At 38.9% G+C, this 27,797-nt stretch overlaps 2 protein-coding genes and 1 long non-coding RNA gene across 3 annotated transcripts; 1 reads left to right on the top strand and 2 right to left on the bottom strand.

The window, feature by feature from the left end:
• Positions 1–5,440: 5,440 nt before the first annotated feature.
• CLEC14A (C-type lectin domain containing 14A) lies at positions 5,441–14,178 on the top strand. The gene is made up of 3 exons (XM_026711334.2): positions 5,441–9,079; positions 12,682–12,887; positions 13,486–14,178. Exon 1 carries the CDS (start codon positions 6,894–6,896, stop codon positions 8,136–8,138), a length of 1,245 nt encoding a protein of 414 aa, XP_026567119.1. The 5' UTR covers positions 5,441–6,893; the 3' UTR covers positions 8,139–9,079; positions 12,682–12,887; positions 13,486–14,178.
• Positions 14,179–16,812: 2,634 nt separating this feature from the next.
• Positions 16,813–27,483, bottom strand: LOC148128235 (uncharacterized). Its single transcript, XR_015741087.1, has 3 exons — positions 27,302–27,483; positions 23,494–23,740; positions 16,813–17,040 (listed from the first exon to the last, which is right to left on the bottom strand). It is a non-coding gene; the product is annotated as an uncharacterized LOC148128235 (long non-coding RNA).
• SSTR1 (somatostatin receptor 1) lies at positions 19,884–22,643 on the bottom strand. Its single transcript, XM_026705176.2, has one exon. It carries the CDS (start codon positions 21,533–21,535, stop codon positions 20,414–20,416), a length of 1,122 nt encoding a protein of 373 aa, XP_026560961.2. The 5' UTR covers positions 21,536–22,643; the 3' UTR covers positions 19,884–20,413.
• Positions 27,484–27,797: the final 314 nt, after the last annotated feature.

Raw genomic sequence — 27,797 nt, 5'->3', positions numbered from 1 at the left:
ATTATGTTGGAAAAATTAAATAAATCCCATAAGGTATACCTCTCATATCAAAACCTGAAGAAAACTTATGCATCAGCAACACTAACCCAGGTGGCCTCCATATTGCAAGTTAAGAGATGCAATCTGTTTGTTGTCACTTAATAGTCATTAGTTCAATAGGTTGACTGGGCAACAAAGATTTTGCTTCATGAAACACTTTTGGATGTATCTTATAGATTACTGGCTAGTAATCATGGAAGTTATCTGTAACCACATACAATTTTATAGAAATCTTCTGCTTTTTCACAATGCCAGTGTACACCCTCTAGTACTTGTTGGCTATGCTCCACACATTAAAGAAACATATCCAGTACACCAAGTACAACAGGAATATCTGTGGAGATCTAAATGTAGTTGCTCTGCTGCTTGGATTGCAGTTCAGATATACCAAATGCAGTTGTTGTATATGTGAAGGAACAGTTGGGAAGAGAATCACATAACATTAGATGGTCACTCTCAAAAGAATTTGGTTCTAGGATAAAAAAAAAGGTGGCATATGAATCACTTGTTGATCCGACAAGATTTTTTGCTTCCATTTCACAGAAAACTCGGACTGATGAAAAATTTTGTTTCCAAGAATAAATGATCCCAAGTTTAAGAAAGGCATTTTTGCTGGTCTACAGATCAGATATACCATCAATGACAAGCAGTTCAAAGATCTGTTAATGGGACCAGAGAAAATCTCCTGGAAAGCATTCAAGGATGTTGTTGAGAATTTTCTTGACAACTAGAGAGCACCAAACTATATTCAGCTGGTTGACAAAAACTTCTTACAGCACAGAAGACCATGAAATGCAACAAGTCATTGAACATTCATTTTCTGCATTCACACTTGGATTCCCCACCCCCCAAAATCAAGGTGCAATCAGTGATGAACATAGTGAAAGATTTCACCAGATCATTGCCATAACGGAAATTGTGACTATTATTGGATACTGCATGTGATGTGTCAGATCCTGAGTATAAACAAAAATTAACAGCAAAGCATTTTTAGTACTTTTGAACATATGCATTGTGTCAGAAGCATAATGTGATTAAATACATTATAGTCATTAAAGCTAATTTCATATTTCTCAAGATTCCTACATGATACAATAATTCTGAAATTATATTTCTGTTCAGCATGAAGGTGTTTACCATAATCATCTAAAGTTTTTCAGGAAGAAAAACTTTTGAAAAAAATTGTCCTTTTGAAAGGAAAACCATAGACAAAATTTATTGGAAAAAGAACTTGTGTACTAGAATCAGTACTTTCAGATAACTCACTGGAACCACTACTAATATAGCTAAAACATACTAAATATTTTGGACACTTTAACATGAAGGCAACAGTCACTGAAAATGAACTTGATGTTGGGAAAAAATCAAGGGCTAATGAAACACTAGGTTGTTAAATGCTGTCACTGATGTTATACAAGAACTCAAAAAAGTATATATTGACTAGTGAAATGATATCCAATGAATCAGAGAAAGTTGGAAGTGACTTGAGAAGAAGAAAAAGTAATTATTTGGATTTTGAAAGCCCAAATAAAGTTGTTTTAAATTGTTATCTATACCAGGGATGATCATACAAACAAAAGTATACGATATCATCAAGAGTAAAAGAATTGAAATAGAAATGGACTGGACACATAAGAACTGATGGCAGGTAGACCAAGAGAGTTATAGAATGGATCCAACTTGATACAAAAGCATCCATGAGAGACTTAAAATGAGAGGGATTGACAACTTCAGCAGTATTGTGGGACCAATTGGCAAAAGAAAGCTCAGAACTGTATTAGTTAGAAACATGCAGAAGAGGCCTTCATTCTGCAGTGGCTAAAATTGATGACGATGATGATCAGCGATAATACGCAATAGCCGTATGACTGCCAGTCATTTTCAGATGACAAGTCAGGACTCAGGAACCATTGCAACAGAGAATAAAGGCAGAGGTTGGGTTTAGAATTTAACAAGGAACAACTGATAGGACAGTTATTTCTCCCAATGAATACTCATTTAAAATTTATCCGTTGTGTTGGATAATTTTTTAAGACTAATAAATTTGACTAACAAATGATAGCTTGCTTCATTAGATACTTGAAGTGGCTAAATTGAAGTAGGATTTAAACTGGAATGGGGTGGGGAAATGTTATCATGATCCTCTGAAGAATAGGTTTTACTTCACAATAATCTCCTGGCCTTGGACGAAAAAAATGCCCTTCCTTGTATTTTAATTTTACATTTGCTGTTTGTTAGCAGGCACCTGCTGCCTCCTCCTTTAAGATGTTGAGTTGAAGGGTCAGCCTAGGCAAAATGCCAGGAACTGAAGTCACCTCTTTATAGCTAGGCTCAAGACTTCCTGTTATTGTAATACTTTCCTCAGGAAATCTGGCCACCACAAATGTTCCGCAACTCTCCAGAGATTTTAATTTATTGTTGTTTCGGCAGCCAAGTTGAATCATAATATTTCATTCTACATCATTTGTCAATTCAGTAACTTGTGTCCTTGATATTGCATAATTTTTATAGATTTTAAAGAAATCTAGCTTTCTCCTTGAATGTTATTGTCACAATGATGCAGTATTGGCTCATTTTACAAAATGCTCCTTGGTCATATCAACTGGTACTGTAATTAGGTTGTAGGATAGGACACAATTTCTGTGTGTGCATTTATTTATTTTTAAATGATTTGCTGTATTTTTGAGCAATTGAGAAATTATGTATCCTTGCAAAATAATAAAAATAATCTCTGTGAATTATCAAAGTACTAGCTGGACACCCGTGCTTCGCAATGAAACTTTGTGATTGGGCTATGCAGGAGAAATTAGGTTCGCAATCCGTTGGCTCAGTGGTGGTCAGTGATTGAAACACATAAGGGAATATCGCTCCCACCTTGAGTCCAGAAGTAGTTCCATAGGTGGAAGGCATAGACATTTTGCTGAGATACCAATGTCTAGTACTGTAAGGAGCCCTAGACCACTCCTGAGTCAAGGAGTGGAACATTAGTCAGTTTGAACTGAGGTAACGGAATGTGAGACAACTGGCAGTTGGAACAGAGTTCTTTTCAGGTGGGAAGGGGGAGTAGAACTCCTTAGCATCAGAGTGTGTTAATTACTGTATAAGAAATACGAATGATCTGATGGTCATTTTAAAAAATCCTTTCTTAGCAAGCACCTAGAAGTTTGTAGACTTTACCGTTCTGGAGATTTCGTGATGAGTGAGTGGTAGTTGGCATATATATATAGATTGCTGCTGCTATACTACATTTCTTTCTTTTTGATTGAATTTTGTGAAAACTCCTATATCTGTATGGTGTAGCAGGGAGACTTCAATTTCCCCCAAACAAATAAAACTCCAAAACAAATAACACAAAAATAAAATTAATATTGGCAGGAGAGTGTTTTTACTTTTTCACTACCAAAATATATGCATGATACAGAAACAATTCCATTCTAATTATCAGTCACAACTGAAGGGAAAACTATATTTCCCTAGTGGGAAAGTATTACAACGGGCTGAGAAAAGGTAACATGTTTTGAAGAAAAATGTGATCTTGGCTATGAAAATCAGAACTTCATAATGACTTATATCCTTGTATCTAACAAAATATTGGTACACTTTCTCACAAAGAATAATTGGATGTTCAGTTAATAAAACAAGTATCTAAAAGAACATTAGGGGCGTGTATAAAATTGTAAATACTATGGAAAAGTGGCTCTCTTATTTTACAATACAATGGCTAGATTCACAAATCACATCAAAGTATGGGTTTGATTGATTTTTGCTTAGTGAACAGCATGAACCTAACTGCTACAGCTTGTAAGATAAGACATAAGACATAAGAATTTTATTTGTCATTACACTCGCAAGCGGGTGCAACGAAATGAGGTGCTCTTCCACAAGTAAAACTGGACAACACTATTGAAAGAAAAATAAAATTAAACACAACAGACCATACAATAATCTCTATACAATTTAAAAATGTAAATACCCCATTACTCTCAGCCATTAAATTCCACAAAATCTTATGACCCTGCATTCAAACTCAAAACTGCACTTGGATAAAAACTGTTCTTAAAGCATGGTATACCGTTCAGTGTTACATAATACAGCCAATTGAAGCTGATTCATTAAACCATGGATAAATAAACTATCATTTAATGCAGTGTGTGAGCAAGGTCTACAGGTGCTTTTTTTTTTACAAAACATAAATACAAAATGCTTGCTGGGTTAACGTTAAAAATGAACTGACAAATTTAAGTAGCGTAGATTTATTTGCTACGAAAATTAAATGGAACTTTTATATTTCTATGTAAGTCAAGGCTAAATAGAACCTATGAATGCATAAAAGAACATTTTTAAACTAAAAATGCTGTACTATATTGAGCCGGATTTGTTTCAGCAAGGCAATTGCAATGAATTATTTTTATTACTATTACTACTACTACTACTATTATTATTATTATTATTATCATCATCATCATTATTTGTTGTTGTTATTATTATTATTATACAATGATTTGGTCTTGGAAATCTATTTAGCAGATTTGATGGCACATTACCAAGAAGAAAAGTATTTTCATAATATATGAGGCATCAGTTCTAGCACTCTAGATTGGTCCTAATTTGTATGGGATCTGAAACTTTCCACATTATGTGTAGAAGCTCAAGATTACAATCACTTAATAAAATGCTGATTCCACTAGGAGCAGCACAGCTGTAACTATTTCCACTAATTTCAAGGAAGTCAGGCTGATGAATTACAGTGACATTAATTCACTTTGTGTTAATACTGGGGCTTAAAATTAAAGACCTGCTTCCATTTTGGGCACAGCATTACAAAATGGATAAATCTGGCATATTATATCAGGCAGTGGGAATTAACAGGATACAGAGCGTAAGAAATAAATAGATTTCCCAACATTTTTTTTTACTTTCAAGACAAACACCAAACTGGGACAAAGTAGGGAAGGATAGGATTATAAATTAATACTTAATACTAATTAATTCTTAATTAGTAAAAATCTTCATTAATTTGTAGAACATTCAACTTCTGAGATACAGTTTAAAAAAAATATTTAAGAATTTTATTCAGTAGCCATTTTTTTAAAAGCTGAACTATCAAGACCTAGTTACTGGAGGAATGTCTATAATATCTGTTGCAGCGAAAACAAACTTAAGCATTGCATAAATGTATTTATTTCCATATTCATTTTTAGGCAAAAAAAGCTGGCGTATAGCGTAAAGACAATACAAGTGTTTGTATGGGGAATTCTGGATGTTGAAATCCACACATCTAGCTAAAGTTGATCAAAACTGCTATAGAATATGGCAGCTGCAAGAGAATGACATACTGACGTTCTAGTCACACATCGGTTGTCCTTATTTAGCAACCATAATTGGGACCAGCAACTAAGTCATTAAGCAAAGAAGCAGCTAAGTGAAATCACAACTGTGTTTATGATCTTGCTTTAGCTTTTCTTTGCTTTATGCACCTGTGAAGTTTGTAAATGTGAGGACTTTGGTTGCAAAGTTATTTTTTCATCACTGTCGTAACTGCAAACAGCCATTAAACAAGCCAGTTGCTAAATAAGGACTACTTATACTCAGTGGCTGATATAAGATCTTCACAGTTTCTAAATATTTGTAAAAATAAATCTGGAAACTACATCAGTTTTGAAGTGTATCAGACTCAATTGTAGTAGTGTTTTTTAATGGTGCTAATTTTACATTATTTCCCCAGTTGTGACTTCAAGACAAAATTGACACAGACAAAATTACAGCAATGAAAATGTTACAAGCCTCTAATGGGAGAATGACCTTAATCAGTGACTTTGGGCTTTATATATTATCCAGCTCCTTCCCTCAAGACACAGAAATATGCTTTTCCTTTCTCAGAATTAATTAAAACCATCCAATGGCTTCACATATAATTAGTCCTAATCCAGACTTCTGATTCCAACATTATAAATTAATGACTTGATACTGCTCTTAAAGTTTAACAAAACGGACAACTGACATATACCTAGACAAAACAAAACTGGAAGAATTACTGTATTATGGGATGAGGGAGATCAACTGGCCTTGTCTGGAACAGGCAAAGGTCAAATAATTCTTGACTTATGGCCACAATTGGGTCCAAAAATTCTGTTTCTAAGTGAAACATTTGTTAAGTAAGTTTGCCTCCTTCTTCCCACAGTTAAGTGAATCGCGATAGTTGTTAAATTGGTCAAACTGTTAAGTGAATCTGACTTCCCTACTGACTTTGCTTGTCACAAAAGGAGATCACATGACCCTAGGACTCTTCCACTGTCATAAGTCAACTGCCAAGCATCTAAATTTTGATCATATGACCATGGGGATGCTACTATGGTCAGAAGTGTGAAAACTGGTCATAAGTCACTTTTTTTCAGTGCCGTTGAACTTTGAACAGCCACTAAACCAACTGTTGTAAATTGAGGACTATCTGTATTTAAAGCTAAAGAGACTCGTTTAGGCAGCTGATTATCTTTATTAATATGGATGGATGAAATAATTCAAGAGTATTAAGAGTATCAAGAGTTTAGCCAAAGAATACTGTTCTTTACTGGTTTTTCTTTTCAATCTCTTTTTAATACGGCCATTTTTCCAGCCCCTGCCAAGAGAAGAAAGAAAAGCCTCTCCAGGCTGATCTTATCAGACTTTCCCTGGGCTGGAAAAGAGGCCCTTCAGTAAACCAAGGATGTGAAGGTTAGGCCCAACTCCTGACACATTTCCTTCCTGCCATTAGAAGGGAAAGCTCTGGGAGCCCAGATACGGTTGTGAACTGTCAGTTAAAGGAGTTCCCTCCACACAGCATTCCTTCAATCCAGGTTTCCGCTCCAAGAGCCAAGATGCGAGGGCTGATCTTTGCCTCGCTCGCCCTCTTGCCACCTTTCTCGGGGCTCTGGGGCTCTGCCGAGCTCCCCCAGAGCGACCGCACTTGGTGCCACGCATCCGGGGCCTGCTACAGCGTCCACTTAGGCAGCATGAAGTTTTACCAGGCTCAGAAAACATGCGCCCAGCACGGGGGAGCTCTGAGCACGGCCAGCAGCCGCACCGAAGTCGGAGTCATCCTCTCTCTGCTGAAAGGACTCGCCAACGAGACGGGCGGCTCTTTGTTTTGGTTGGGCCTGGTGAAGAAAGTCCAGCAGTGCACCCTTGAAGACCAGCCGCTCAGGGGGTTCTCCTGGGTTTCCCCGGGGCTTGAGGAACCCGGGGCCAACGGGACCGCCACGCCGCCCAAGTGGCTCAGAGAACCGAACAAATCCTGCACGAAGCAGAGGTGCGCCGGGTTGCAAGTCAGTTTGGCCCAACCGCACCTCCACCCGTGGGGCCTGAAGGACCACGACTGCTTCAAGGCAAGCCCGGGTTATGTCTGTAAATACAGCTATGCGGGCACGTGCCCCGCCCTCCCCTCGGCTTCTGGCGCCCGCGGAATGGTCTACTACAGGCTGCCTTTTCAGCTTCAAAGCCCGGACATAGAATCCAGCCCTCCGGGGACCAATCTTACTATAAGGTGCCCCGGGCGAGAGGCGCGTTTCACTTGCCTCCTGTCGCCCAGCGGCTTCCATTGGGAAGGCACCGAGCAGGACCTCTGCTCCTGTCCCAGCGGCTACTGGAGCCCGAGCAGCGGAGACTGTGCGGAATTCAAGGACTGCTTTAGTGCCCTAGGCGCGTTCCGTTGTTTATGCTCTTGGAGATCCCGCTTGGCGGCCGACGAAAAGAGTTGCGTCGCCGCAACGACGGCGCAACCCAGCGTATCTACTACGAGAGCTACGGGAACTTTCCCTGCCAACAGCACCAGCGGACCTGGTCAAAATGCATCGTTTCTGGAACCGTTTCCCACTCAGGCTTCTGCAAATGCCTTCAACTATATCTTCATCCTGATCACGGTGGGGGTGGTGGCTCTTTCGATTATGGTCATGGTCTCGCTCCAGGTCTTTCAGACCTGCTTCAAGAACTGCTCTTCCAAGAGATCCCAGCCTACAAAAGATGGTGCTGTGGTTGTAGAAGGCGATCCAGAAGCCTCTGCCACCCGCACCAACTCTGAACGTTCCCTGGGACCCAGCAAAGCAGAGACCATAGCTTCTCAGTAAGATTTTAAGCCAGCCGAATTGAGACAACCATAAGGAGGCTGAAAAGATAATATTAGAATATTTGGAGAAGAAATCCAGTGGGGGGACGAAAAGGAGATATTCTTTTGAATATAATAAATGGTAGCAAATGTTGTACGGGTTACATATGTAAACATGGAAGTTATGTTTTTTGTTTGAAGGCAGTTGTGTTTTTTTTTTTTTTTGACACCATTTGATGAATTAGAACAGTTCTTTTCTTGGAGATGCCCTTGGCAACATTGATCAGAAATCTCTCCTCCCCACCATCTAGATTATTCCTTAAAATAGAAGAGATAAAACGATGAGAAACGACAGTGCATATTTCTTGCAGTGATCCAGCTAGATTATTGAAAAATGGACTGCTGTAAGTGACTGTGCTGTGTGAAGGCCACCACTTACTTGATTGTATAGTTTCTCTCCTCCCCCTTCCTTGGTACTGCAGCTGAGACCAAGCTGTGTGAACAGTGTTGTGTTGCCTGGAGAAATGTTCAAGGAGTCACTGCTAATTATATCTACTCTTGCTGTATCTTGCAAGAATTTGAACTGGATGTGCAGGCTCTGCTGTCACTGCCATATTGTCTATAGGGAGAGGAGAACAAGCTAGTAGAACCGATTATAGTTGTAAGAAGTCACTTTGTAAGTGGCTTACTCAGTTAATAACCAGGAAGAGTTCCTTGGCATCTAACTTATTCCCATGGAGACTCATTTCTTGGGTTGTACTTTGGATTCTTTTTCCAAAATGGAAAAAGACCTTTTCATTTTTCCAGTTCTTAATAAATATTTTATCTGTGAATTGACTGATGTGATACTGCATTCATCACTGATTTTCATTGTATAAATATCATATAGTCCTGCATGGCTAACTTTTTACTGATAAATTTAATGTGAGACACTTTGGAACATTCAGGAGATTCAAGGAAAAGGTAGGATATACATTTATAAATTTATTATTATAAATGGAACACCAACAAATGAATGTATGGAAATTTGGTGCCTTACTCCTTCATTGTAAGTATCATGGAGAGGTCAGTTTGAAAATGAACCCAATAAGGTTAGGAACAGAGAGACACTATTTAAAGGAAATGTTGAGCGTCTTTTAGTAGTTTTATTTCAAATGGAGAAGTAGAAAGGTCAAACTCTCTTCTGCTTTTATTAAGAACACCTAAAATCGAGCATTTCAACCAGATAACATTTTAAAGTCTGTGCATCAGTATTCAAAAATGTCATATGCAGAGCTTTAATTGGAAACAACTAATTTTATTCAGAAAAGATTGGTAGCCCAGTAATCCAAATTACCATGAATTGAATATAAGACATTATAATCAGATTATCATAGGACAGGTCTTTATAAATCTGAAAGTGGATATCAGATATATTTTGTGCAGAAATATACCTGTAGGATATGAATGCTTTCTTTTGGAATATGCTGGAATAGATCAGAAGGGCAGGGGAAAAACAAATGTTAAAGATTTTCTACTGGGAATACTGGGATTTTCTACTGTTTTGATTTTCCACAGTAAATAAAATGCTAAGTGCCAATGAACCTATTCACTTTAGTGACCAAGATTGAACTATACTTGCAATTTTGACCCAGGAATAGTTTTCAACATTCTTAAGCAATATACTGCTAACTGGTGAAAACTTAAAATATGGATGCATTTTGCTTTGTGGAACTACTGTGTCACTTATCCAGTGTGGTGTGTGAAGATTCTGTCTTGCCTGACAACTAGAAAATGCTAATTGTTTCACTATACAAAGGGAAAGAGAGTAATTATGAAAATAAAGACTATATACAGACAAATTAGTAAATGTGTTTTTGACAAATGTCTTAGCATGAGAAAGTTTAGTGCATGTTTGTTGATTTTGAGAAAGTATATGATAAAATGAATACAGCGGAATTCAGAAATATTTTGCATGAATAAGGAATTAAAGCTGTTGATGGATGCTAAATGCGACATAATGTTGGAAGTAAAACATGCATAATAATAAAGGCATCTTAATAATTCAGCATGAACAGAGAGTAAGACAAGGATGTTATGGTGGTTATACTTAGAGGTAAATGTGTAAGGAATACTTGTCATGATATTAGTTGTTGGCTGGGTGTGTGAATAATTGTGTACTCTTGTGTGCAAGCAATGTTGAATGCTTGGCTGAAAACCTGAATGCTTTTGCGATGAATGTTAGATGTATTGTCTGATATGTCAAGGACTATGGATCTGAAAATTAAGATAACAAAGCCCAAGATAATTGTGTTTGACAAGGAAGATGGAAAGATTGATGGCAAGTTAAACATAAATGTGAAGTAAATGAATTGGTATATCTCTGTACAATATGTACAAAAAATGGAGAGAAGACATGCAAATGATAGTAGAGATAGTGGATAATATGTTTGGTACAAAGAAAAATGTTTAATGAAGGAATGGATAATGGCTATGAATAAGAATGTGTACTAAACATTTTAGTACATAAATATTTCTCAATCTCGGCAACTCTTAAGTTATTTGAACTCCTATCCCAGTTGGCCTACAGGAATTCTTAAAGCTACTAAGGTTGAAAAATACTGTTACATTGTATGGAAATTAGTATATTTGGCAAGCATAAAAGAAAGCTGAATGTAGTTAAAATGGATTGTTTAAGAAGTGTGTGGTTAAATAAGAGTGGGGATAATGGATGAATGTGGATTGTACACAAAAGTATGAATGTATGAAAGAAGTTTGTGAAGATGGCTTGTTAGGTAGAAGGAAAGGATGATGATCAAACTGCAAAGCAAATAAATGAAGAGTGAGTAGTGGGCTAAAAGGGAAAATATAGGTAATCACAGATTATGTTGAAGCTAAAGATGAGATTCAACAAAAAGTGAGAAGTTTAGAGAACAAAAGGCAATCTATAAAGTGGTTAATACATGTGTATGGAAGTAAGAATGGTTTGGAGATATAATACATGGTATTAGTATAAACCAGGTTTGGCTATATTTTCTTTTCTTAACAGACTTTTTCTTAACCTTTATTTATTTTATTTTATTATTTATTATTTATTTTTTTCTGTGCTTTTTACATTTCTTACACTGAGAGGTAATAGAATATTGGATGCATGTATGAACATACTAATTTTATGCAACCTACTTTACTTCCATGCAAATTTGTGCCTTAAGCCTATCTAATCCAATATATATTTACCTTGGTTGAACTGTATTTACATACACACCTAATAAATTTAGAACTAAGCATTATAAAAACCAAGAATTGTTACTGATACAGCTATCATTTTCATTCATAATATTCAGACCCATGTGGGAAGGGCAGGTGCAAATCTTGTGCACTCATATTAGGATAGAGATGTATCAGATATTAGAAATCATGGAATGGGAGGAAATACCTAGATGTAGAGCTATAATTTTCTGTTTAATTATATATAAAAGTGCCTAGATCTGCATCATGAAACCCTAATCTAAACTAAAATGATTTTTCAGCAAAATCAGTATAATTATTTTCAGTCCATATAATGGCTAGAAAGTGAGGAAAAATGTTCATTTTTTTAAAAAAAGAGCTTGTATTGAATAAGCAAAGGCTCTTATTGCACAGATAAATTTATGAACGGTTTATTTATATTCACTGGTAATTATTTGGATTCTCAGCCAACAATGTGGTATGATCAACATATAAAATGCACACCTGCCTTCTTCAAGCAACATACTCCTTACATCATTTAAATGCATTCCTTATACATTTGTCAATATACTTATTAAATAAGCAATAATTGGAGCCATAGATACTGCTTTCCACTGTCCATCATGGCTTTGAACAATCAAGTTTTTCATATAACACTTTTTAGTAACATAGCAAAAGTGTAGATTACATTACAGTCTTGTATCCATAATACAACATGCATCATTCCTTGCTTATGTAAACTTTGTAAGTTTTGATTTTTTAGTCAGTATGCCACAAACATAACCAAATCCCTGTAGGATTTTTCTTTTTACATAGAAACTTTCTTTGGCTCTAAGAAATGCAAGATCCCTCCAACATGGGATTTCTACCTCTTTTCCCCAAAAAGATCACCCAGAAAGAAAAATATTCAGCTTCTTCTGAACTATTAAGCCACTTCATTACTAGCATTAGAAGAATTGCAACATACAGATACATAAGTAACAGCAGCATCCAGGAAGATGTGTGTGTGTGTGTGTGTGTGTGTGTGTGTGTGTGTGTGTGTGTGTGAAAATGGCAAACTGAGCCCACCCTTTGTGTAAATCCCATGACATCCTATGTAAGCTTAGATGAGGCAGAGCTTCCATCACAATTCCGCTCCAAGACGCCTTGCATGTTTTGCGCTCTCCCTGACAATGACTGCTGACAGACAGTATAAAAATAACTTTATACAACAGTAAACTCAGTGTGGTGAATCTCCTCGGGATACTGCAACCTTCATAAATATGAATCAGTTGCTAAGCTCCTGGATTTTGATCACATGACCATGGGGATGCTACAATAGTCATAAGAGTGGAAAATGGTCATTTCATTTTTTTCAGTGCCGTTGTATCTTTGAATGGTCACTAAATGAACTGATGTAAATTGAGGATTACCTGTAGTAAGGGATTCTCCTTGAAGACACCTGGAAACTGCAGCTAATCCAGAATGCAGCAGCACTTGTACCTTTTGGATGCCCCACTGTTCATCTGAGTAACTCCACTCCTATGTGATCTGCAGTGACTTCCAGTTTCTTTCCAGCTGCAAGGTACTGTGTTATCATCTGTAAAACCCTACATGTTGCTTGCAGGACTGCCTTTCCCTGGGAGTATCTGCCCATCCTAGGTTAGCTAGAATGAATGCACTTCAGGTCCCCTCCCTTAAACTTACCACCTGATGGATCTTAGAGCCATACCTTATTGATGGCCTCCGCAGTCCTTCCAAACAGCCCTCACTGGAGATCAGGAGATTTCCTCCCTGTTTCGGCTTCTGGTGGGCTGTGAAGACCTGGTTCTTCTCCCAAGCATTGGGCTAGAAGAAGGAGGAAGGTGATAGATAGAAGATAAATTAGATAGACACACACACAATGATAGAAGATAGATAGATAGATAGATAGATAGATAGATAGATAGATAGATAGATAGATAGATAGATAGATGGATAGATATAGATAAAGATATAGACAGAGAGATGTAGAAAGTCCACACGCCCTTGTCAAAATGCCAGATTTTTAATATGTAAACAGATTAGACCAGGACAAATTACTTCAGAATTTCTTCCACCTTTAATATAGCATAATAGCTGTACAATTAGCTGAATGTCTTTGTCTGCAACTAAACTTCCACTGGTTCTGTTTCTCTCTCCAGCTCCTTCATGGACCCTCATACTCTGCTCTAAGAAGTTGGAAGATCCTTTGGAACAGATTTGAATACATGGCCCAAATGTGGTAGAAACAGTTTGCATATGGATTCTGCTTTTAATTTTTTTCCTGAAGGAAAAAAAAATTACCAAACAAATGAGTGTAATTTTGATGAAACTAATCTTTATCAATTCAGTCATCTCTTTCAGATTTATATTAAAATCTAAAAGTAAAGAATTCTATGAGCTCCAGGCACATTCTTAGAAGATTTTTACATTTTGATATATGTCTATATTTAGAATTATATTGTGTGCAAAACTCTTTATATATTAAATGAAGAGACAATTATTTTAAAATGATGTAGTAATATGCAATTGCATAGGAGAGGTATGTGAAATCGTATTTAAAAAATGGGGGTTACTCAATTTTTTTCTGTTACTATTTTTTGTTGAAATTATAGTAAGACTGCAGTTAACTTTTTGTAGGTATGCAGCTTTCATAGGAATCATGAATGTTTTTTAATAACTAATATAGCAGAGATATACTCAAACTATTGCTAATTTATGTAAGATGATTAAATATGCAGAATGTTGGATAGCTGATGATAAAAATGCTTTTAATATGTAAAGAAAGCAAGAAGATATGTGAAGTTGTTTATTTCTTAATTTCCTTCATTAAATATTGGCAGAAGAAATCAAAATTTGTACTAGGTATTTTATTTATAATAAATAGATATGACTGCTAAGTTTATAATCAAGGCAGCAGTCCTAAGAATACAATATATTGAACAAATTGGTATATCTTGCAAGGGTGATCTATTATCCGATTTCTGACTCCCTGGTTTTCCACATATGTTTTTATTACTGTACTCTTATATATCTAACTTATCTGTATTTTGTCTTGTTATTTATTTACGTCATGTTATTGATAAGGTCTTATAACTATTCAATTAAATAAACAAACAAACAAACATTTATTTTCCTCTGCCATAGCAGAACCCCTAAGCATTATATATGATATATCATTCAGAACCAGCTCCTTACTGAACCTGTGGTCCTTAGCTACAGTCATCCCTATCTTCAAAAAAGGTGACCCCAGCCTGGTTGAAAACCACAGACCAATCTCACTATGTTGTGTCATGTGCAAAGTCATGGAATCAATCATTAACCAATTCATCACCCTCCATTAGAGTCAAACAACTTACTCTCCAAAAAACAATTTGGTTTCAGGAAAAAATTGTCCTGCAACCTACAACTGCTACACTTCAAAAACATATGGACTACTCTACTCAATCAGATGCAATTTATATAGACTTCTACAAGGCCTTTGATTCGGTGGTACATGACAGACTACTGTTAAAACTAAACTCATTTTGTACATTTCTGTGCTGTCTAGTTTGTCTTTCCAAAGATATCTGCAATTTTCTTTATATGGCCCTTATTCCCTGCTGGACTATTTTGTTGATCCACAATTCTTCCTCTCTGGTTGGTTTCCTTTGCTCTGTTGCTGCCAGTTTCAGGACCTTGGATAGCTCAGGGCCTTGGTTAACTCAGGATCTGGATATACTGACTCAGCCTACAACGGAGGAGCCCTCCCTTTGGTTAACTCCCTTTGAGTGTGCTCAGTTTTATGCTGGTCAAACTGTTCAGCTTCTGAATCTGAGGACTCAGAGAGATCTCTAACACTGACCTATTTATACAACTATTTATTGTATAAACTAATTATTCCATCATTAACATTGATAAACTATTGATGATTCTAGTGAAATACAGCTACCAGTAATTGATATATATAATTCTATATGTATATGTACTCATTTATACATACCTTGGATTTTTTCCCTTAATTTTCTCTCCGCCCCATGTTTTTCTTACCTTTATAATTTTGACCAGTGCTTATTTTAATTTCTCTTTGTATTTACATTCGGTAAAAAGCCATTAAAACTCTTTTTTTAATACAGATTTTTGTTTGAAAAAATAACAAGATTAATAGTAAAATATATGGGTTAGAGTTCGTCATTCTAGATGTCTGCCTGAGGGAACCAAAAATGGCAAGCATGATATTGTGATGCATTGCACATGTGCATACATGCAAAATCAACACATTTTTGCTTCTCACAATGATTGTTATGGTAGAACTTATTTTATATATTCTCTTCTATAATTAATAACACTTTGTTTTTAACTGTCGGAAACATTTGGAAAAATGCTGCAACATTGTTCAATAGATAAATTTCCATCTCAAATCTCAAATGATCTAACTGGTGTTTTGGCAGATAGTGCAAATATAGCACTTAGTGGTATTGTGCTATTGTATAACAGCTGTTAAGCAATAGCCAGGCAATTGTTTTGTTGGAACAGCACATTTTATTTAAGATTTGTAACTAATATAATCATTTACATTTCTCATTAAAACCTACTTGCTTTTATGATGTCAACAATTGCACTGAACAAAGTGAGTCAGCTTTAAGCTTTTTATGAAAACATGCACATGGCAAAAAACTGACTATTCTTTCATTGTTAATGGCCTATTTTTTATCTGTGTAAAATGTAGGGCAATGTAATCTTCACACTTTTTATAAGCAATACTGCATCCATTAAATGTTGAATGCACAATATGTTCACATTACAAGTATGGTTCAGGCTTCGGAGCTGCTTCTCTCAATGGACTTTATAAAGGGCAGATGAGACTACAAGATATTGTTCTACTCTTAGCTAAATGGACTTTCAAGACATTGTTTTCTACAAAACATATAAAAGAAAAGTTGGAAAACCAACTGTGGAGATGTTACTGTGCTAAGAACATGTTACACTGCCTATTCCCAAGAAAAAATATTTTGTGAAATTTGGCACATATTTCAATTGCCTTTATGTTTTCCTTCTGTACAATTTCTCAAAAGGAGTCCACAATCCTAGTAAGTGTTTCCAATTTTACTGCCACAATATCCCACTTGTATTGTTTTATCTTTAGAGATGTTAGTTTTTCACTGCAGAGATAGGAATTCAATAATGGCTTTCACTTGCCCATACCTGATGAGTCATGATCTGCCATCTTTTAATTCAATATTGATAGTTCAGTTTATATATTCCTTCTGGTTCAGATGCATGTTGCACATTTCGGATAAAATGTTGGTTTTAATCCACAATGAAATTCAAAACACCCACTTGTCAACATGTCTTTGCATGAAGACAAAAGAACAAGCAAATCTTTGTTTTTTATCTCAACCAATGTCAGAGCTATGTGCAATTATATGCTTTTTCAATATCCTTTAAAGATCAAAATCGGGCAAGCAATTGCAGAGGAACAATAAAACATGGATTACAAATAAGTATTAAAGACATCTATTTATTAAGCTAACACTGAATTACAGCATTGCTGGAGGAAGGTCACAACATAAGAGTACTGGATAGATACTCTCTTAAGGAAATAAGTGAACTAAAGTTGAAATGCTGTTCTAATATTATAAAACAATATTATAAACTGGTGCAGTAGTGTTTCTGCCCTAAACAATTTGATGCTTTTCATTTCAGTGACAGGTTAGAATTTACATGGAAAGGGAGCCCTGAAAAAAAGGAAAGATACAATTAGTAAATAAATTATAATGCATATCAAATTAATACTCCAAAATACAGGCTAAAAGCGTGATTCAAAATCTTGCATTTTGGTAACTCTTATAATAAATAGTAATGATTAATCTTTTGACATTTGTGAGGCTGCAATCCTGCACATCCTTTATGGAAAATAAGTCCTGTGACCACCAGTGAGTTATTTCTGAGTAGACTGGATTGGATAAGATTGGATTTTTCCTTTAATTCCACAGATTATGAATAATTGTTTTCAGAGTTTTTCCCAGCTTTGTAAATTTACTTTTTCAGATAGCTTTGTCAAACAATGTAATAAAAGTTGTCCAAACAGTGTTCAGCCTATTTGAAGAGACTAAAATGCATTTAGACTTATTTTTGTCTTCTAGTTTTAGTTCTTAATTTCACTTTTTTTCTGATTAAACTGGAAGCACAAATCAAATTTCACTGAGAAAAATGCAGTGCAGTTAAAGTTCAAGAAATTGTCATAACCTCTGCAAATTATCAGAATAAAATTGATAAGAATTTATCATGGAAATTGGATTGTAAATAAGATAAATAAAGTTGAGTATACAATTATGTTTTCTCATCTTGCTTTAAAACTTGTAATGTTTACTAACACCATCATACAAGAAAATATACTCTTATTTTTAATAGGTATTAGGGAATCATGATTGTAGTTTGAATGTATTTACTCCAAAATGATCTTTTCAAGCAAATATGTATCTATTTTTATCTCAGTTCTTATTTCAGTTCCTTTTAATAGTCCTTCTGTTATTTAATTGGAAAAGATTTGGAATATTAGGATTTCTATTTCACATCTGTTTTTTATTTGGGCATTAATTTTTATAAAACTACTTATGATAAATCTAAAGCAAAGGGTATTAAGAGTTGTATATTAGCCATTATTATTCTTTATAAAAAAAAATTTCCAAAACATATACAATAACAGTATAGGACAGGAGACAAAATACAAGAACAAAAGGACTTTCTTCCCAAACTAGACATTCTTTGACCAAAGAAAGTGCTTTAAACAGATATAAGCATCATGAATTTATATACTCCCAAAATCTATTTTTAAGGACTGTTTTATAGAGAATTGTCTCCACAACATAGAAACTACATAGAATTAGAAATATAAAAAGAAAAATTATTTTTTTTACATTTGAAAACTGGCTCCCAAGAAATGTAACACACAGCAAAATATTTAAACAAGCGTACCTATTATAAATTAAATGAAGAATACATTTCATCTGGGTAGAAGTGAGAAAAAGAGGATGGTCTGGATCTTCCCCAAGCCCCACTCCAGCACCTTGTTTTTATTTATTTCTTTTGTAGGATCTGTTCCTGACTCTTTTATAGAGAAAATATTTGGTCAGATGAGGCCATTTGTACTAAACTAATCATTTAACTGTTTCATTGTTCTTGAACTCTTTTTTTTTTAGTCTCCATCAATTATGAGAAATATGCATCCTAATTCTAAAGGGTCTGAATCAAATTGAATCTTTATTACAGTCAAATAATAAATAAAAACCATAACGAAGAATATGTCTCAAAGCAAACCAGGCCTAGAACTCCACTGTTGGTACTATATATTATGATTACAATGGGAAACCCTCGAGGTCTGCCATAGGATTTATGCTTTCTAGAAGAGGACAAAGGTTGCAGACCTTCTGGTTATTGAATCTGAGGTCCAATTAAAAGAGCATATCATATATTAAATCAATGCTTTGCATCTCCTATGACTTTTCCTTGGTTGATTTTGAAACTTAAGACATAAGTGCTGATCTAAATGATGTTGGGCCAGATCTAGCAAGACACATTATTGATAATCATCTGGAGTGATTGATTCAACAGTGTAAAAGTTGTGTAAATAAGTAAATAAATAAATAATGTTGAATTTGGCTACATTGTTTTTCTTCTCATTTTGAACTGCTTTTGAACAGTTAGAAGGGTACTTTTGACTGAACTTTTCAAGCCATAATAATAATTATTCCTCTAAAGCTAGATTTTTTTTTCTGAGGTAACCATTGGTGAGTACTTTGAGAACTGCTGAAGTAATCTTGACCTCTCAAAGAAGGCTTTAAAAAACAAACCCCCCTCCTCTGCCTCCCATTCACAAACTGTTCTTTTCTTCTTACTTTCCCTTATTTCTCTCTGTTTGTGGTTTGTAACAAATACCAGCCCAGGACTGTAACTGTGCTTGTTTCTTCCCCTCCTTTGATTCAAACTGCCAAACCAAACACGGCTGGGAGTTCAGATCTTGACAATCATCTGGGAAACAGTGGCTGCCTGGGGCTTTCTTCCTTATCAACAGCCAGCTGCTGCTTTGAGATAACAAAACCCTGCTTGCTTTCTACCGGACTGGTTCCCTTTCCCTTTCCAGATGGATCACCAGGCTTGCTCAAAGCCAGAGAACAGAAATTGGTCCTGCAGCAGGGACCCAGAGGGAAAAGAGAGATTATTCGTTTCTATTAAGCTGATGGAATAGTTAGCTTTCTCCTGGGGCTGCCAAGCAGGTCTAATATTTTGTACTGCCTCAGGATCATTTGCTTCCTGCTGGGGAAAGTTCTTGGAAAGGACAAGAAGGATTTTTGCCAGCCTTCTGGCAAATATGGAATTATTCCCCCCCAAAAAAAAACATTTTTTTGATGAACTGTGGAATGATTTAGAAACGAGGCTCGTTGTAAAGCTAAGCTTGTATGTTTTCAATGCTGCTGGTTGGCTCAGGCGAACCACTGAGTATGCCGCGTGAGCTTATCGAGAGTGAGTCCCAGTCCCAACTTCTGAAACGACACACCACACACACACACACACCGCTACCATCAGGAATAGCCAACAGCTTTATAGGGGTATGTTTTGAGCCCATCCCCAGCATCTCTTTATGCTGCTGAAACACATAAAGGCAACCTAGGTCCTGATTTGGTTTTGTTTCTTTGCGGAAGCCAGGAGCAAAAAACCTTCCAGCAGCGCTCAGCCAACTTTTCACGCGGGACCGATCCAGTGGTCCTCAGCTTGATGCCAAGCCCAGACGATAAAGCCTTTGCCGATAAAGAAGAGCAGACTCGCGGGCCCGGGACTAGACTCAAGGCTCCGGAGAGTAGGTAAGCGGAGAAAAGGTTGGAGAACCGGCCAGGCTGTCCAAGATCTCATCCCTTGACAAGGAAGGAAGGAGCGTCCAGCCGAGCGGACCTGCTTAGAAGCTGAAGAGGGTCAGAGCCGTCTGTCCCTCGGGGCCGTTGTCGCCCCCTCTCCTTGCCCCCACTCCCCTGCTTTCTCTTGGCCCAATTTCTCCCCCCTCCCCGCTCCCTTCTACTCCGCTCGGCCCGGCCGGGGAGAGTCAGAAAGCTGCCCTCAGAGGGTTGTAATCCTGGAGGTGCAAGTCCCGTTGCGGTAGACGCTGCCCGACTCTCCGAAGTTGTCGGCGGGAAAGTCCTCCACGCTGTAGGCCCTGCTCTTGAGGGCGGTGGCGTAGTAGTCGACCGGCTCCTCAGCGGCGTTGTCCATCCAGCGAAGGCACAGGAGCCTCTGGAAGGAGCGCTTGAAGTTGTCCGAGAGGAAGCCGTAGAGGATGGGGTTGGCGCAACTGTTGGCGTAGCCCAGGATGACGGAAAGCTGGCTGATGGTGGCGTCGTCGGGCTCGACGAAGAGGTTGACCAACTGCACGACGTAGAAAGGCATCCAGCAGATGACGAAGACGGTGACCACCATGAGGACCATGAGCGTGATCTTCCGCTCGGAGCGCTTGCGCTGCTGCCAGCCGGCCTTGAGCGCCACCACCCGCATCTTGGCAATGATGAGGATGTAGCAGAGGCTGATGGCCACCACGGGGAAGAGGAAGCCCATGAGGAAAGTGTAGACGACGAAGACCACCAGCCACTTCTGCTTAGGCTCGGGCATCATCATGTTGCAGGCCACCGTGCCGTCCGTGTTGGCCTTGGTCCGGGAGAAGATGAGGATGGGCAGAATGATGACGAGGGCCAGCCCCCAGACGGCCAGGTTCACCATCTTGGCCACCGTGGGCCGTCGGTAGCGCGACGCCTTGATGGGGTGCACCACCGCGATGTAGCGGTCCACGCTGAGCACGGTCAGGCAGTAGATGCTGGTGAACATGTTGACCGCGTCCACGCTGAGCACCAGGCGGCAGAGCAGCGACCCGAAGGGCCAGTGGTGGAGGAGCGTGGAGGTGACCAGGAAAGGCACGCTCAGCATCAGCAGCTCGTCCGCAATGGCCAGGTTGAGGATGTAGATGTTGGTGGCCGTCTTCATCTTGGCGTAGCGCAGGATCACGTAGATGACCATGGAGTTACCGCACAGACCCACCAGGCACACCACGGAGTAGATGAAAGAGATGAGGATGGCGCTGCCGCTGCCCGGCGACTCGCCGCCCCCGCCGCCGCCCCCGCCGCCGCCGCTCACCGTGCCGTTGGGGCCAGCGGGGCCGGAGGAGTTCCTGCCAGCCGCTGCCGAGTCCATGCCTCCAACAGCGCCCGCCACCAGCCTGGCGCAGGGGCCATCCTCCGCCCCGTCGGCCCGAGCTCAGGACGGCGGGAGAGGCGCCAGGAGTGCCCGGGCAACCCGGCGGCAGCTCAGCATCCTCTCTCCTCCGGGCACAGCCTGACGGCGAACGCCGCCGTCCTTTGCTCTGACAGCCCGGGCCAGGCGCGGGCGCAGGGAGAGCGGGGGAAAAACCAGGACGGAGCCGCGCGCCGCCTCCAGCCCAACTGGCATTAGTTGCAGCTCGTCGGCTCGCGGGGATGATTAATAGGAGGCGAGCGGCGCGTCAGCACCTACGAAGAGCAGCGAGTGGGAGAAAAGAGGTGGGAGGAGGACAAGGCGGGGAGGGCGCCCCCTCCGCCTGCCTCCCTCCCCTCCCTCCCCCGCTTCCCGCCAATCTGCTCCGGCAAGAGAAGACTTTCCCTGCTCAGACAGAGCCCGCCGCCGCCGCGTTGAGAGAGCCAAGCCAACAAGTGCTAATAGACTCCCTGGGGCAGGGGGGCCAGTTCGTCCTGCTTCTGGCGAAAGAGCCAAAAGCCGAGTGGGAGCCCGTGTTTTTTTCCCCCTCTTCGGAACTTTTGATTGGTTTGTTTATTCAGAACGCTTCTATCGAGCTCTGGCCGGCTCCAATCAACCATGAAAACAACATCAATAAGAAAACAAAGAATACATACAGCTGTGAAATGTTAAAATCCTGAATACTAAAGTTAAACCTTTCATAAGCCATGGCCTCTAAAATCTTCACCCTGTCCCGGCTCTTGGGTGAAAAGCCAGACCTTCAATGCTTTTGGGAAGGCTAGGAGGGCGGAAGTTTGCTTTCAATGCAGTTTCCCAAGGCTGACTTACCCAGACCTGCCACCCTGCCTCTTTCTTGCCTTCCTGTCCCCATGTCCCTTTGGGTCCATCTCACCGGTTGCTGTGTCCTCATACTCTCGGCTAACCCCAATATCGCCCTCCTGGCTACTTCACCTCTATCCCAGCAAGGATGGTCTCCGTTTTAGCATGACCTTGGCCAGCCATGTGCCTTCAAGGTGGGACTCTGCTTTCTTTTCGGCTGGGCAGGATAAAAACATTTGGGCAACTATCAAAAGAAGCCTTTATTAGAAGTCCTAAGCTTGCGTGAACTGCAACTATGAGGATCCACTTCATTTTCTGTGTACATTTTCTCTTTGGAACTGGACCCAGCAGGACCCATTTTCATTGTGTGCCACCACAATTCCTTCTCCCTCCCTCTTTCCCCCCTCTCTCCCTCCATCCTTCCCTATTCCCTCCCCCTCTCTCCCCCCTTTCTCCCTCTCCCTCCCTCTCCCCCTCCCTCATTCTATCTCTCTGCCACCAGGGAGCCCAATCTTACTGAGAATGTTGTGCTGCTCCCAGAACTGCAGAAGGTCTCTGTTCATTGGCTTAGACTATCACATGGTGGTGGTGATTTGGAGGGGGCCAACTGTGTTAAGCATTTCTGAGCATGTTGTTGTTGACATTTCTGTTCAACTGACTGCCCTTTCTTTCCTTCTGGGTGTTGAGAGCAAATGAGTAAACAAGAAAAGGCAACAGAAAATAAAATCTATCTGTCCTTTACCTTTCCTTTGGACACAACCACCTTTTCTCAGCACATAATTACTGGTTACTTCAGTAATTTGTTTCTGGGTTCACGCAGTAGACCGAGCAATACATTAACAAAATGCACTGGGTTTACAGCACATCCTATGATGTACATACACAAACAAACCCAAACCAAGGTTAAATTCAAGGAGCTTCAAATATTGGGAGCTGCTCAGAGTTTCTTATCAGATGGGTGGATATGTAAATGTTTTAAAATAAATAAATATTGTGTAAACAACAATAATTATTATTGCATGCCTATGGTTAGCTCACATCAATCAAATGAAGAAAGTGCAATGAAATCTTTAGAAGATAAAACATGACAAGCACTATACCTCAAATGGAATGGAATGAGGGGGTCTCACTCTCTCTTGCTGAAGGCTTGGGTGAAGAGTCAGGTCTTTGCCACTCTTCTGAACAACAACAGAGTGAGGACCACCCAGATCTTGGGGGGGAACCTCATTCCAGAAGGGATGCGCTGCTACAGAATGCAGATGCTAAGTTTATAATTCCTGGATAATCATCTGAAAACAGCTTCTCTTTTCCTTATACTTTGGTCATTGCAGTTCTAAGAATTAAGACCTGGAAAGAAGCAGGAGAGAAATTCATGAGATACAGATGCCTTTAATTGTTGCCTCAACCATGAAAGATGCTTCCATACTACCCAGCAGTAACACAGTACGAAAAAGAATGATATTGTCTCCTTAGGAATTGCAAAAGGGGATAATTGCTCAGAATTTTAACTATCCCTTCCACACAGCCGCAATATAAGAGAATGTTACAGGTCTCCATCAGAGATAATTGACACATAAAATGTTTCTTTTTAAAAAAACAACAACTGGATGTTTTTTCCCAAATAGAAAATTAAAAAAAAAAGATTCTTAACAAAGGGAAGATTGTTTGCTTGGATGAAGCTAGATGAGAAAATGAATATTTTCCAGCTATGGGGCAGTTGACTGTTTTGGGGTGTCAAATCTCAGTTTATGCTCTAGAATAAAGAAGAGCTCCCAGATATGATACTTGATTAAGAAAATAATTGTGCACAACAAAAAGAGCCAGGTTTTTGCTAAGGATGTGTACTAGATCCTGTTAGTTCTGGAAGGAAAAGTGGACTCCTTTGAACGGTTTCCTGTGACTCTGCATGATACGAAGTGGGCTTTCCTCCCCATTGTATAAAACTTAAACTGGCATCTTCACAAAACCAGCAAATTGCCTGAAAAATACCGTTACATTGCTACAGGTTTTCATACATAACCTATGAAACGCAAAACGTAATCACCAAACCGATAGTAACTGTGCTGGTTAAACAGTATATAGTTAGTTGGGAATGGGAGCTGTCCCCTTAAGGGAATGCTTCATGGGAAATGTAGTTAATGCCTCATGGGAGATGTAGTTCATGTCATGTGGTCATATCTGTAATCCTGATTGGTCACTGAAGTGACCTCTAGTTGGATTGGGAGTAGTTTCAGTCATTCTTGCTTCGACCCCAGCATTGTGCTGGAGTCTTTCCCTTTGCTGTATTGTTATGGGATAAAGATAACCATCTTTTCACACTATGAAGATGACTATACAAAGATTGGACATTAGATGAATCTCAACATAACTGTGAGTTATACCTTGAGGATGCCTAATAAAATCCAATAAAGAAACTTTGTATGGAAGCCTTTGTAGAGTTTAACTAACTGTCTCTATATTCAGCCAGAAAATAAGAGACAGCACAGTAATACCAGTTGAATCCCACCCCTGTGCATTATCAATGCTTTTCTTTTCTTGGATTATTTTTTCAAATTATGCTTCTGTTATGACTATTTGCAGTTTATGAACCCTGTACGATATGGAAGGATTGTGTATGCAAGTCTTAAGCCCAAATTTATACTTTTGAAATATGAAAAAATCTGGTCAAGTATGTTCCTCAATCTCTTTTAATGTGCATTTCAGTTTTCCTGATGCATACACTTGAGAGAAAGCAAAAATAAGAATAGGGCTATTATTATTCCTGCTGTATCTCCCAAACTTTAGTTAGTAATTTAATATTATTTAATTAATTAGATCTACTCTGCTCAAGTTAATCATAATTAACATTAACTTTCAATCAGGTCAAAAGGAGATAATTTAATAAGTGCTATGCGCAAGTGATATATTTTAAACAAATTATTACCAAATTAAAAATTATAAATGAACTGACCTTGATGATATTCAGAACCCATGATGCATCCTACTGAAGCAAGAAACAATGTTGCTGTTTCCTTCTTTATCAAAGGCTGTTTGTATAACATTACACATATGGAAAGCAATGATGATAATCATACTGTAAAATCAGATGCTAGAAAATGCTATCAAAATTCCAGATGACCTAGACCAGCCTTTTTGGCACTGAGTGCCCAAAGTGCATGTGCACCCCCAAAATGCAATTCACGTGCATTCCCACGTATGTGCCCCACCCCGCACATGTGCCAGCCCCCTATGCATTCGTGGCAGAGACCTGAAGATCAGCTGGCCGGCGGGGGGCATGTGCTCATGCATGGCGGAGCTGAGTTGGGGACAGCTCATGTGCTCACAGAGAGGGCTCTATGTGCCACCTCTGGCATGCATGCCATAGGTTCGCCATCATGGACCTAGACCATTCTACCTTCAGTTTTGCTGGACTTTCTGTGTATTTTGTGGAGTCTTGTGTTTATACTAATAGACCTAATGTTTTTCTTCTTATATAGCAGAAATATTTCTCTATATTAACAGATCATTAGTTTAAAACAACTTAGAAGCCAGTAAAGTCATCTCCACTTTAGTGCCTAATCATTTCCTAAAGGAATCCTCCTCCTCCTCCTCCTCCTCCTCCTCCTCCTCCTCCTCCTCCTCCTCCTCCTCCTCCGTCTGGAAAGAAATTTTGGATATGTAACTTACAAACCTCTAAAAACACACAATCAAGGGCAAGCCTAGAGAAAAGCTATCTTCTAACTTTGCAGAAAGTCCAGTAGAAACTTAGTTTCTGAGAAATTAAAAGTAAGAATGGAGAATACCATAAAGGAACAGCTGTCTGAATAAATGAAACATACATTAAATAGTTTAACAATTAACTTTTGTTTTACTGCCTTCTAGTTTGTTGTCAGAGTACCATGTTTTATATGATTATGGTAATTGTTTCTGAAGGGGTATTTCTGAACATGCAGATTATGACAGTGAGAAGATTGGCACTTAGGAATGTTCTCTTGCAACAGAAATGCACATTTGTCATCAAAATGTCATATCTGAACACCATTGCAATGTTTCATGTTACGTTAAATTGCTACTATAAAAGATATAAAAAGAAAAATTTCTAACATTTTCAAGATACATATATATTGGGAATGCAGATGAAGATCCTGTCACATGTAAATGATGTGAGGGTTAAATTGCAAGAAAATAGAGATGCTAAAAGAGTTGGAGTTTAACTGGCACAGACAGCTGTTGATCCCACGAGCGCACCTTAAAAAAGGAGAGTTCCCTTAGGAGCCTGGGGCAAGGAGGAAGTCTTAGTATCTTCAAAATTTGTCTGAGCACCACCAGATTTTAAGATTTAGGTGGTGATTGCCTAATTGGCCACAGCCATACTATGCATACAGAAAGCTATGCAAGGTAAGGTGGATTAAAACATAGGAGATGCAGGCTAAGGGCAATTCAACACTGCAGCCTAAACTGCAGGTTTCCTGCGCTGCTCCCAGTTATTTCTTGAGCCCACTTCAGAAATCCCATTGGGCTGGTGCTCAGCCTGGACTCTACCATTGCAAGAGCTGACTAGTCATTCCCCCCAGAGGTGGTATTCAGCAGGTTCTGACCAGTTCTGGAGAACCAGTAGCGGAAATTTTGAATAGTTCAGAGAACCACCAAATACCATCTCTGACTGGAGATTGTTATTTATTTATTTATTATTTGATTTGATTTGATTTGTCAATCGCTTACAAGATAATAGGTATAAGTATAAACATAGTTATGAATACATGAAATGGATACATATAAGAAAAATAAAAGAAACAATAGGACAGGGACGGTAGGCACGATCATGCGCTTATGCACGGTATCCTTCCCCTGCCACGCCCACCAAGCCACGCCCACAGAACCGGTAGTAAAAAATTTTTGTATCCCACCACTGATTCCCCTGCTTCTTACCCTTCTCATCTAGGCAGGTAGGCAAGCCTCATTGACTGGACCCTGTGCTGGTTGGTCTTCCCATATTTGCCATTTCTTTTAGGGGTGACCCTTCCTTTCCTCTGCTTTCCAGACATTTGCACACATTAATATCTCTTCCCGGATGACATTCTTTTATACTACAGACCTCACTCCACCCCCAATGGTTCCTATGTTGCAACAGGGGAGAAGGTTGGCCTCTAGCAAACACTGTAGCAGGGAAAACTGTATAATTCCGTGTCAACAACACTATCTTAAATATATTTACTTAAAAAAAACTCTCTTAACTCAAGGTAAGCATACATCAAAGAGCAGCCATAATTATACTATTTATTAGAAGAATCTTTCTGTACAACAACTAGAAATACATATTTAATATACCCACCAATCCCCAACAGTTCCACTAGATTAACAATCAATCCAACAGACACTCTATCTTCATAAATAGTAAAGCAATATGCATACTAGCCATATATAA

The sequence above is a fragment of the Pseudonaja textilis genome, chromosome 1, assembly GCF_049901715.1.
Source record: "Pseudonaja textilis isolate UNSWEBS1 chromosome 1, rPseTex1.2, whole genome shotgun sequence".
In the NCBI taxonomy this organism is placed as follows: Eukaryota; Metazoa; Chordata; class Lepidosauria; order Squamata; family Elapidae; genus Pseudonaja; species Pseudonaja textilis.
This window is presented reverse-complemented; position numbering and strand designations above follow the sequence as displayed.